The following is a 12,851-nucleotide window of genomic DNA, read 5'->3' as shown; positions in this document are numbered from 1 at the left end:
GCGAATTCCAGAGAGTGTTTGATTCTGAATGGAGTTTTCTTCGGCTCAGAAACTGTGCTTACATGTGAGTTTCTTCTTCTTCTTCTTCTCCTTCTACTGCGTATTGTTCTTAAAATTATATTTAACTTTTTTTCCTATGATTTTGTCATTGGTTCGTTTATGTAAATCTGAGCTTACCTTGCATGGGAGTTTCGCGATTTGTTCGGTTATGTGTGTGACGTGAATCTGCGATTACAGTTAATATCTTCAGCGTATCAGAGATGCCGATTATCGGAGCAGATTTGCAGACTCGCGGTTATTCTCACTCGTTCTTCATCTTCGCATCCTTCTCTTAAAATCTCTAGTAAGAAAATGTTTGCAAGTGTTTCTTCACGCTCTATCTATTGCGCATTTTGTTATTAGATAAATTTTATCCGAAGCAATTTGTTTCATTTTTCGGGCATTTATTTTAGTTGATTGAAAATAATGAATCAAAACGGTGTCGCTTGTTCAGCATGAATGGTGAATGATTTTAAAAATTAATAAATCCTGTTCTGCTTCACCAAATTAAGAAATTCTGTTTAGTAAAGAGTGGTGAACTTTTTCTTTGTAATAATATTTGAATTTCTTGAGAGCAGTCTCTGATACTGGCATTGGGAGCTGCTTGGAGGAATTTCAGGACTTGAGGTTTTCTTCCACGGATGTTGCTGACAATTGGGGTAACTGAACAATTCATTATTACAAACTGAGTTGAATTTTTTTCCCTCTCTTTTTTTGTAACTGTTTATTGATAGCTTGTTTTGACTTCCTTTTTTTTATCTCTTATTTATTTATTTTGCTCCTTGTAACACAGATGGAGTGCTTTCTCTCAAAACCACCGGTAAGTGTAATGTTCTCATGTTAGTTGTGCTATGATCTCATTGAACATATATATATATCCACATGCACAAAGTAGAAAAGAGATAACAATTCTTGTATCCGCGTCAACTCTATTGCTCTTGCATTGATATGGGACGTAATATGCTAGGCCACCCATTCTGTCTAAGGAAAATGGTTTTAATGTCTCTCTTCGTATTAATTTAATAGTAGGTATAGTTACTTTTGATATGAAGTCATTTTTCACCAGCCATGTGGAAATTTGTCAAATGTTTTATGTTTCCTTGGTGCCTGTGTAATTATATTACGTCACTGTTTAAGAGTAAAGCAGGTTTTCAACTATATATTATATTACCACGTTTAGTTTAGTTATTATCATGATTCTTATTGCAGTCTTTGGACATTGTAGGCATCGGCGATACCGAGATACATAATTTTCAGATAAACCTGAAAGGAAGTGGTTCCTCTAGAATAACTCGACTAACTCCAAACACAAAAAATGGGGCAAAATTCAGGCATGTAAGTCATTTGAACTACATTAAATTAAGATCAATTTGTTGGTTAAGTTTCTTTCTAATAATTGTGTGATTGTCTTATTTTGCAGTGGTAGTGAAGTTTGTATGTATTCTTTTGTTAGCCTTGATCTCTTACTGGCTGATATTCATACCTTTTTACAGAAGGTATGTGCTGACTTTCTGGTGCTAATTTGTGGAATCTCTTTTGTTGCAAAAAATAAATTACTTGGGATACATGAAACTTTTACTATGCTGCTATTTTCAATATAAATGTGTTTGATCAAACAGCTTAATTATCACTGTGCCTCAGTCATGTGATAGTCCTATAGAAATGGCAATCACTGCATTTATCGTTATAAAAAAATTTAAGCATGAACCAATATTGAAACTATTAGGCCATAACAAATGTTTCAATTATTAGGAAGCAGTGACAGCTGTAGACAGTGCTAAGGCTATACATTAGAAATTTGTGTGATTTTGCACTTCTCCACTGGGATGTTGTCTAAGGCAATTTGGTTTATCAAAATTTGCTATACTGAGAAATCAATAATGTGAGTGCTCCTAGTTTCTAAATCCCCACACCAAGAACAGTAAAAACCTTCACCTGACATATATATAAAAAAGAGAGAGAGAGAGAGAGAACATTAGCAAGCAGAAATATGAAGGTGGCTTTAATGTTCCTGAATGTGCTAAGTTTGCTGCAGCTTTGTTCTTCAATGCATGTCAAAATTGAGGCCGTTGAAGTTGTCATATCACTCTGTTTATCTACAAAACTATCTTCTGTTTATACTCATGTATCAAATTTCTTATTCTTTCAATTTATTTATTTATTTGTTGATTTTGCAGATGCTAATTTTAAAGATTCCTGTAAGTTAAACTGACACAAGTGAAGAATTCTCAAATGCATTCACTTTTTTTCAACCAACTTTAACTTGAAGTGTGTCAATGCTGTTGTTGGAGAGCTTTTTCCTTCTATCTCATGCTATCAGAAGTTAAAAACTCCACCAAATCATATTGCTGATTTGCACTTCCAGTTCCATATCATTGACATTATCCTAAGAAAACTTACAAATGTAATGCAGAACCCTTGAAGTTGGCACAGTTTTAGTGATTCATTCAATTTTTTTGTCCAGAATGTTGCAATTCAATTAGTAGCTGAAGATTGCGATGTTCCTGAATCACGATATGAAAAGGTTTTTCTTACAAATGAGTGCAAGAAGTTACCAATGTCGGCATCAAATCTAGAACTTCTCAAATCAGGCATTGAAGACTATGTACTTAAGCATGGAAATAATTTAAGTAACAAGTGTAACTCTTGCTTCCCAAGTTGGTAAATTCATAATCTCAAGTCAGCTCTCATTTAGAATCCTAACCTTTTTTGTTCTAGACTTGGTAGATTGATTACTTTCCTGCGGTTAAGTCTTTCAGGAAGAGATCTTTTCTACTTTTGTATGCTTTGATCATTCGTAGGTATCATAATCATCCTAAAGTTCATGAGATATGTTGATTATCACTTGAACATTAAATTCCCTATTTACAACACTTTGTACTTAGGGAATGAAATGCGTAGTAGTTTTGAGTTCTTTATATGTTGTCATAGTTGTTACGTAGAAGAACCCTTAATGTATGATAGAATCTAGATATTTTTCAGTGTCTATCAGCTACTCAGCTTATTTTGCATGTGAATTGTTGCAGGTTATTTATTATTAATTGGATCCATTTAAAATGTTGATCTGTAACATTTTGTACTAATTGCAGAGGAAAAATGTTACATCTAGAAGTAAACGCGAGAACTTGGTTTTCTAAGCCTTCTCAAAATATTTACTTTCTTGATGGATATGGCATGCTTAATAAAAATAGGAAGGGCCTCTATATTCTTAAATCATAGCACTAAGATTTGAAAGTGTCTTCTTTTTTGAACCTTGTTAGGGAGCAGCGCAAAGTTGGGAGTGGGGAAGCTTGCTGCACTGACAATCGACTACACATTGAACTGGTGATGGAAGCAGCCATAGTAATAAGTAACATATCAATGCAGAACACAACGTGCTTCAGGGAATATGGTAATAAAACAGAGGTCTGTTAACAATTCCCTTGAATTTTATGCTTTAGCTGTTTTGTTATATTTTAAATTTTATATATCTGCTACTTAATTTGGATGATAACAATTTTTACTATCAGGTTTTGTATTTCAAGGACTTTTCACCTTGTACAATCTCCCAATCATCTGTGAAGGCATTGCAAAGCATTGACTGGAAAACATATGGTTTGAATTTAGGAGGCATAGTGGAGCAAGATGACGTTACATTACTAGAATGGGAAAACTTCCCTACAGATACTCACATTGATATTGTGCTCCACTCATATCATAAACAATATCCAGCACTGAACAGATCCTTTTTATCTTTATCAGAGACATTTGAAGTGTTAAAACACGTCTTTTTATTTTCTTTGAATTTTTTATATTATATTTATTCATTGAATAAGTAACGATCCAGTAGTTCTTACTTAAACTTTGCCAGATCTGGTGTATCATTGCAGTTTATGTTCTTCTCGGGCATACATATTTCCCTATATATGTATGAACATTTGATTTTGTATGGTAATGTATCTTCTGAATTTTCTTTATTTATATGTAATTCATACTTCCTTGACATATTGATAAGACCACGATACCAGCTCCAAGGAAAATGTCTCCACTTGTCAGAAACCTTGTTAAGAAAGCAGTTAAACTTTCACTGGATGACTTGAAGGCGAATCATCCCCAGGCTTTTTTAAGTTCACGTGCCGTCGAGGTAAAGTCATCTCTAACATTCTCTCCTTTCCCCTCTCTCTAACACACATTTGTGGTCTGTGTAGACCCTCGTATTTTTACTGTTGAAAATTTTCCGCCGAATGTTTAGTTTAAATTTCTGGATCATTATCTTTTTGGTCTTATATTGAATTCATTGGCCAACTTTGCGACCTAATATTTTTAAAAAATGGTTCTTTCACTTTCAGATTCGCAGTTATGCCCCTGATCTCGCAAAGACAATTGCTGGGTTGATCTTGTCTTCCAGTGACTTGGATTTCCAGGGAGAATGTTTTTCTCTTCTTGGATTACAGTCCCAAGAAGTTGGAACTGAAATTGTGGAAAACTGTATTGAGGAAAGGATTGTTTCGGTTATAGAGATGAACGACAAGAAGTCCTACAATTCTCAAGAACCCGCACCTTTCCTTTTCGAAGAAGACCCAGTTGAGGAATTAGAGTTTCAAGAAAACGATTCCAGCCCCTTGGACTTTTAACTGTTTTAAGCTTTTCTTGTGCCCCTAGTTCGAGTATGTACTTCATTGAGGCAAAACGGAACAGTAGTAAATTAATAAGAATGAAAAGGCACTACTAATAGCATTTTATCACATTAATTTTCACAATTTTATTTCCTAAATTGTTTATATGCGTACATGTTTTTATTGAAAATAGTTTTGTCAAAAACTGAATTTCTGGGAGAAATTTCAAAAAGGGACTTGGATATCCTGTTGCATTTGAATTGAAAATAAATGAGCAAGAAACATCAACATCACACCAAAATTTTAAAAACTTGAGTCCATTCCTTATGTGTAATATTTAAAATTGTTAAAAAAATAATCATTACGGATTGTTGGGAGCCTAATTCAGATTCAAGACCCACTCCTTTGATGAGTTGCCCATTGCCTATGCTATCCACGAAGCAAACATAGAAGGTACGAAGTGTATATAGTTTTTTTTTTTTCGGGAATCTTACAAAACAATAAACAAAATCTCCATTTCATACTCAATATATGAATGATACATGACCAAAATAAAACTATAAATCAGACAGAACCCGGTGGCGCATTGAATTAGTATCTCCATTACAGTTATGGACATTGCATCCAAACCCAATAGAAAGATCAGAGTATTACGCATCCCAAGAAGTAAAATCCTACTACAATTTAGCACCGAGATGTCCTAAACCGCATTACATGAGCACAAATTCGAGATGTCCTAAACCGCATTACATGAGCACAAATTCGAGTTGTCTTGGAAGAGGACCAAGAAATAAAAGCTAGATAATGTTCACCCCTGCATCCAGAATTACCAATCCGCAAGACTCCCAAAGGCATTAAGCCTGTGAAGGGGGGGAAAAAAAGGGGGGGAAATCACCTCAGTAATTCAAGAAGAGGTACATCTTTTCATTCATTTTTTTAATGAACTAGAAACTTGGAAGGGCAACAAACAAGTACTTTCAATAATGCTTTTTTACCATAAAGAAGGAAAGAAACCAATAGCTACCTTATTGGCAATGTTGTTGGAAAGCCAGTCCAGACCTTCGTAAAGGCCCTCCCCAGAGGTTGCACAGGTGCTCTGAATGTACCTGGAAAAACCAGAAGTGAGTTACATTACAACAGGATAGTTACTAATATAGCACAAGAAGGGCTTTGTTATTAAAAAAATTACCAGTGGCGCTGTCTGAGAGAGTGTAGACCCAACTTGTCGGTAATCTCAGCAGCATTCATTGCATTAGGAAGATCTTGTTTGTTGGCAAACACAAGCAATACTGCATCTCTCAGTTCATCCTGAAAATTTTTTGAATAAACATTTTATGAACATTGTTATTCAATTGCAAAAATACATAAAACAGAGAGCAAAAGAACAAGGAGACTAATACTTCTAGCCATGGATCATGATCCTTGTAAACAATGAAGTTGACAGACAAAGAAGCATGTTCAATTAGAAGCACTAAATTTTCCATGAGATTGAGTGAGTAAGAACAGGTCATTCAATTTCCAAACAATGTCATAGTGGCATCAATATACAAGAGTTATCAGAAATTATGGTCCAACAAAAAACAGATCAATTTAACAACAGCAGCGAGATATGCTTTCAGTCATAGATTCAATAAAAGTTCTCACTACAATCAATAAAGACAACCATTGAATATTCATCATGTGCTAGACTGACGTATCGCTAGAAAAACAAGAGTCATAGTAGATAAGCAAAATAATTACACTTTCTGCTTAAAATGAACATTCATTTCATTCCTTCCTCAAAACCCAAGAAGCCATCTTTGAATGTTTCAAGACTACATAAAAGAATTTTCTTTATAGGTCACAACACGATTTTAAAACCTATCTCGACTAATTTACAGGTCCTTTCTTTTGGCCCCTATGTGATCCCAAACCTTCTTTATAAGAATGAGTTCCCTCTAAATGTCAGGATATCATCTAACATGAATAACTTTGAATATGAAGACATGGCTTAAAATTCCAAAATAAATTAACTAGAGTACCTCATTCAACATCCTATGCAACTCATCTCTGGCCTCAACAACTCTGTCCCTATCATTGCTGTCTACAACAAAAATAAGACCCTGGGTGTTCTGGAAGTAGTGCCTCCACAAGGGACGAATCTGCAAAGCAAATATAAGTATTCAGCCACAACAAGTAATGTTGTGTTGTTTGGAAGTGAAAGGCAAGTGATATATGCACTAAATATCGTGTATTTCCAGGGATGCTCAAGAATCAAAATTTTGACCTTGTCCTGGCCACCAACATCCCAAACAGTGAAGCTAATGTTCTTGTATTCCACAGTCTCAACATTGAACCCTGAAACAAAATAAATGCATCAATGCATATATATAACATAACATATTCACAACATTCCAGCACTCTGATGCACCAAATAGTAAACCCATAACACCCAACGTTTGTGAAAAGTAATATTAAAGTTGTCGAAGATTATTTTATTTACACAGCAATTAGACCATCTTCAATCCAGGATCTCACATCAAGAACAACATAATAACAAACATAATTTGGGATCTCGGTATTCAATTTGTTAAGGTTTTTTCGCAGATTTAGAAACATGTTGATCACACTCCATCTTAAGAGATCATCGACGCAACTGGCCTAGTTGCCCTGAAGTCAGTTATTATCATGAGTCCTAAATAATTAAGACGTTAGTAATTAAGATAATTCTATATAATCTAACCGGTAAGCCATATTCCTACAGGTAAAGAACAATTACAATACATCTATCAAGGTAGGAGAAAAAGAGAAGCATAGTTTAGAAACTCACCGATGGTAGGAATTGTGGTAACGATCTCTCCGAGCTTGAGCTTGTACAGGATAGTGGTCTTACCAGCAGCATCAAGACCAACCATCAGAATTCGCATTTCCTTCTTCGCGAAAAGCCGACTGAAAAGCTTTGTGAATGTCAGCCCCATTTCTCCTTCGGCCTGTGGATCCCTAATTTCACAATTCAAACAAATTTTCAATTAAAAAAAAAAACTCCAAAACGAAAAGGAGCTTCTAATCAAACAGCACAGTTTTTCCCGCAGATCAAAACACAGTCACGTCAACATTACCGGATTCAACCAGATCTCAAACAAATCGAGAAAAAACAGCAGCATGAAAATCGAAACGGGTCGCAACGAATAATAACAGGTTCAAAAAGGGGGGGGGGGGGGGGGGGAGGATCTGGAGAGATTGATCCGGAAACACTCAGATCAAAGCATAGAGAGAGAGAATAGCGGCAAACGAAGAGGTGAAACGGTAGAGAAGAAGTGATTCAATCGGAAATTGAAGTGCGAAGTGCAAAACTAAAATCTGATTGCATGAAGAGATTGAAAAAACGGAAAGAAGAGGATCTGAGGTTTGTGATTACTACCTTTGGAGATGAAAGGTTCGATTGCAGAAAGCGCTGAGAGAGAGAAATTGAAACGAAGGATGCTTTGCACCAACGCGAAATGGGGATGGTGAGAGAAGCGTCAACCAGAATAGAATTTATAAGAGCAACAAAGCTACGAGAATTATTTATTTCCTTCTTTTTACTTAAGAAAATAACCTAAAGCACCGTCTATGCCTCTCTCTATCAATTCTTAATTCTTCCGAAGCTTCCAAGCACATATTTACGACAAAACCAGTTAAAAGGAGAAAAAATATATATTTAATTATAATATTATAAAAAAAAATTAGTTTTATTTAAAATACTTACAAAATTATATAAAGAATTTATGTTAGGTTAAACATGATATTTCAATTAGTTTTTATATTTTTTTAGTTGAAAAGTTTTTTTTTGACTATTAGTATTGGGTGAATATGTTTTTTTAATAGTCTTTAATATTTTTTTAAATGTTATATGAACTAATATTTTTAAAATATTAATTTTTAATTTTTTATATTTTAGTTAATTTTTATCTTTAATATATTTATTAAAATTTTTAATTATCATTTTTAAATAAATTATAATTATTTTATATTTTTAAAGATTAATTTTATTAAATATTTATAATTTAATAAGTTAAATTTTAAAATTTTAACTAATTTTGTAAATTAGTTTTGTGAAATATAGTCAGTTAATTTTATTAGACATGACCATATTTGGTGAAATTAGTTGATAAGGTACTAAAAAAATTTAACTTCTGTTAAGGTTTAAATGTTTATATTTATCAACCTTTTTTACCAACTTCAAACTCAAATAAACTGTAGAACAATGATCCTATAAGAACATAAAAAGTTGTCATTTAAAAAAAAAAAGAATAACATTCAAACACAATAATTTATTTAATTCTCGTACCAGTTATACTACCGGTTTTCGATTGGAGCCAATTTTTTAAAACACTGTTGCCATTGATCCTCGTATAAAATATAAGACACAAAAACATAACCTAAAGCTAAGCTACATCTTCTCATACGACAATCCAAACTTCGTCACCAAGCACCTTCTCTTGTTTCTTGAAAAAATATTCTACTTGACGGAATGAGACGGAATGAGTGTCATTTGATAAGTTAATATTAATGGTCAATTTTTATTAAGAATATTACAGGAACTCATGATTTTTTTTCTTTTTTTTTTAAATCCTCTTCGAGCTATTAAGTTAATTTTATAATTCCTTTGAGATTGTACTTTCACACTAATGTTTTCCTTTAACATTAGTTGTCTAATAAGACCAAATCTAATACCATTAACATTTTTATTAGAGATGTGTGTTCTGTTATCTGGAATCCAGTATTTAGTGAAATTTTTTATTTTCTCTAACCGATTATATCCCTTTTATCGTTACCATTAACATTTTGGGATACCCCTAACATTTACTTTAACTAACACTATTCTATTTCTCTTACTAGGAACCGTTGAGAAGACAAAATGAAGATTTGCAGAGTATGCAAAATATAGTCGTGTGTGGCATATGGGATGTTGCACTTGAACATGAAGGGTGTCAGCTAAACAACGTAGAAGACAAAGGAAAAACGAAAATGATGCATTCTAACGTGAAGCTTGGTTTGAGTGTTTGTTTTTTTTTTTCATTTTCTATTTTCAGAAAAAAAATATTTTTAAATTTTTAAGATTTATAAAATATGTATTAAAAAGAATGTATTTAAAGGAATAATTGCGTTTTCACTTTTTCAAAAAAGATTGAAAACGTTGATTTTGGACCTGATTTTCAAAATGTTTTCAAAACAATATTTTTAAAATTTTTAAGTAAACATATTTTTATTCTTATTTTCTGACAAAAAAATACTCAAATCAAACATCATTTAATATTCTTTTTTTTTAGTTTGTTCCAGTGTGAGCATGCCTACTATAATCCACACATATCTCGAGAAAAGATTATATCCTAAGGACCAGATTTGTTTACCACGGTGTAGGATTTGTTCCCCTCCCCCAACCTAGAACTCGCCTTACAAAACATCCCAGTTTGATTAAAATGGATACTTCACCTCAACAATAGTGTCCAACGTCTTTGATATTTCTTAATATTTTGATTCTTTATTTATTTTGATGGGCTCCATGCTATTTCTTATTAATTTGATTTTTTTATATTTATTTTGATGGGCTAATAAATAAACCCATTTCACCTAACACCATCATTACACACAAACACCCCTAGCCAACACCGTGGTTGACAACTCTAATGTAGGGAAAGAGGCGTCGATGGAGTCAAAGACCAAAGAGAGGTGTAGAACACAGTCTTGTTCCAAAAATACTCATATGAAAGTCACTAATTTTTTATACTTTTAGAAATACATTTAATTAATTATGCAACTATATTTCCAAAAAAGTCTTTTTGTAAGTGTAAAAAAAATAGTCTTTTGCAAAGGCTTTTATGAAAGTATATAAATATACTTTTGGAAAGGTCATTCCAAAAGACACTAATTTTTTTTATACTTATGGAGAATCTTTTTCAAAAGTATGTTTGCATAATTATGGAAAAGCCTATCAGAAAGCATGTTTTTATACTTTCATAAAACCCTTTTTGGAAGTATATTTTTTATAATTCCAAAAAGACCTTTTTGAAAGTGTAAAAAAATTAGTGCATTTCAAAAAGTTCTTTCCAAAATAGGGTCCCAGTCAAGTATGGTGCCATTAGAGGCGTTTGCTGATGGTGCCCGCATCAGAGAAGAGGGGGCTGGTGGTGGTGTAGGGATATTTGTGTCCATTCAAGTCTTTGGGGGTGCAAGAAGTAAAAGCACAGGGTGGAGTTGAACTGGTGCCATTAGCCCCTTGTTGCTAATTTATTGGCTTGATACTCAATTTGGTCCATTTCTAAGTGCTTTGGGCAATCTTAGTCTTAAGCACATTTGTGATATTAGCATGAATTTGTGATCTTTTGGTTCACTTTAGGGGCTTTTTGTGCTTAGCACACTTATTTTGAGCTTGTCACTTGTTTTCCAGGGGTCTGTATACCTATCACACTTTATTTTGAGCTTGCCAATTGTTTTTCACTATTTTTTTCTAAGTCTCGAAAGTTTTGCGTTTAGCACAACTTAGTTTGTGCTTTGCACCCTCTACTTGGCGCAAAAGTTTTAGGTTTAGCACATTGATTCTAATTTTGTCTTTGGTTTCTTCAATTCTAATGTACTCTCTCTTTGGTTTTTCATTTTTTTGCACATGTTTTAGTGTTGTAAATATTTCTTCTTTGTCAATTATTGTTTTTCTTTTCCCCTTTCTATTTGCTTTCTTTTTCTTTCTTTTGTTGGGTTCTTATTTGTTAGATCTTGTTCCTGGTTGCAGTTTTGTTTAGCTGAAGAGAAGGTCCCTAATAAGGAAGCTTGATGATGAAGTTGTTGCTTTGCCATTTGATGTGCCAATATCAATTATGTTTTTCAATTTTGTGTTTAAATTCTGCTTTTAAATTTTCCGTAGACTCTTTAGTGTAGACTATGATGTTTGAATATGATTATCTAGTGTCTATGTTTGTGATGTTGATTGAGCACTATTTCACTTTTGATGGATTGGATGAATGAGTTAAGTGTTGGAATGCAAGTTGATGAATTTGATTGAATATGTTTCAAAATGCATTTGAGTTTTTGGTAGAACTTTAGTGCAGGTGATTGCATGCGTGGTTAATGAATTTGAGCCTTTGAGCCTTTTTGCAAATTTGTAGTGTGGAATGACAGTTGTGTTAGGAGAAGTGTGGTTGATTTTGATTGATTCTCACCATTCACTTGGTTTGGATTCATGAATTAAGATGATCAAGGCACTTTTGTTTTTGTTTTATCCACTTAAGCCATAAAGCCAACTTGAACAATTTTCCTTTGCTTAAACTTTTGAGCTGAAAGAAAAAAATTCATTGTTGATTCGCAACCCCATGAGCTTAATAAGAAAAACCATGTTTGAAACCTATGCCTTAGGTGTTAGAAAAGTGTTGTTTGAATTATGATGCTTGAAGCAAGTTTAGGAGAGTTGTGACTTGTGGAAAGGGAAGTTGGAAAGAAATGAAAAAGAGTGGTTATACATAGTATGTACATACACATGTAAAAAAAAATGCAAAATTGAAGAAAAAAAGATTGAAGTAAAAAAAATGAAAAGAAAAAAAATAGGGTTGTACACAAATAAAAGGGTGTAAAGTTCTTGGTTTGTAGATTTGGGCTAAGGAATTAAAGAAAAGGAAGGAAAAGGGGGTTCTTAATTGAAGCATCTTGATTCAAATGCATATTTTGATTTCTGTTTCTCCCCTTTGGTTTTGAACAATATCTAGAAATAAAAAAATTGTAGCCTTGCCCCATTACAACCCAAATAAAGAACTTATGAGGCATGTGTGAATTTCTGTGAATTATTTGAGAAGAACATCAAAGTTTGTCTGTATGAAGTTAGAGATGAATTCGAGTGATACACTATCTTGATACACTTGAGTGATGAGGGATACACAGTTTTCCTTGTGAGATGTTAGGATTCCTTGGTTGTGTTCATTAAGGGTCATTGTCACCTGTATTAATCTCTAGCTTGTCCTTGCATCATAGAGATACCTTGTACTCTTTTGTACCATGGGACATGCGAAAGTCTTGCTCATTTGAATTGGTTCCAATGCTTTACTTTTTGAGTTGTGCATAGTTGTTCAATCAATTAAGGAATGGGTTTACTTGTTCATCGTGTGTGTTTTCATGTCTAGAAGTTTACTTTTCTCTTACTTTTAATCCTTGCCAGGCCTTAAGTTTGTTAGTAATAGGAACTTTAGTTTAGATTGTTGCTTTTTACTTGTG

The 12,851-nt window shown here is 33.4% G+C and overlaps 2 protein-coding genes across 3 annotated transcripts; one reads left to right on the top strand and one right to left on the bottom strand.

Moving 5' to 3' along the window:
- On the top strand, window positions 1-5,475 carry LOC100790078 (type 2 DNA topoisomerase 6 subunit B-like). Of its 2 annotated transcripts, XM_014770519.3 has the most exons (12): window positions 1-64; window positions 238-343; window positions 618-698; window positions 833-859; window positions 1,265-1,370; window positions 1,460-1,535; window positions 2,217-2,237; window positions 2,504-2,700; window positions 3,300-3,444; window positions 3,549-3,742; window positions 4,033-4,162; window positions 4,368-5,475. In XM_014770519.3, exons 1-12 carry the CDS (start codon window positions 29-31, stop codon window positions 4,650-4,652), a joined length of 1,404 nt encoding a protein of 467 aa, XP_014626005.1. In that variant the 5' UTR covers window positions 1-28; the 3' UTR covers window positions 4,653-5,475. The 2 variants fall into 2 exon arrangements, with proteins under 2 accessions (XP_014626005.1, XP_014626021.1); XM_014770535.3 differs by lacking the exon at window positions 2,217-2,237.
- Window positions 5,136-8,260, bottom strand: LOC100796123 (ADP-ribosylation factor 2). The gene is made up of 7 exons (XM_003517661.4): window positions 8,035-8,260; window positions 7,444-7,613; window positions 6,901-6,971; window positions 6,656-6,775; window positions 5,824-5,942; window positions 5,659-5,740; window positions 5,136-5,494 (listed from the first exon to the last, which is right to left on the bottom strand). The coding sequence occupies exons 2-7, from the start codon at window positions 7,589-7,591 to the stop codon at window positions 5,489-5,491; spliced, it is 546 nt and encodes a 181-aa protein (XP_003517709.1). The 5' UTR covers window positions 7,592-7,613; window positions 8,035-8,260; the 3' UTR covers window positions 5,136-5,488.
- Window positions 8,261-12,851: the final 4,591 nt, after the last annotated feature.

This window comes from Glycine max, chromosome 1, assembly GCF_000004515.6.
Source record: "Glycine max cultivar Williams 82 chromosome 1, Glycine_max_v4.0, whole genome shotgun sequence".
NCBI classification, from domain to species: Eukaryota; Viridiplantae; Streptophyta; class Magnoliopsida; order Fabales; family Fabaceae; genus Glycine; species Glycine max.
The sequence above is the reverse complement of the archived record's forward strand: the minus strand, read 5'-3'. Positions and strand labels throughout refer to the sequence as shown.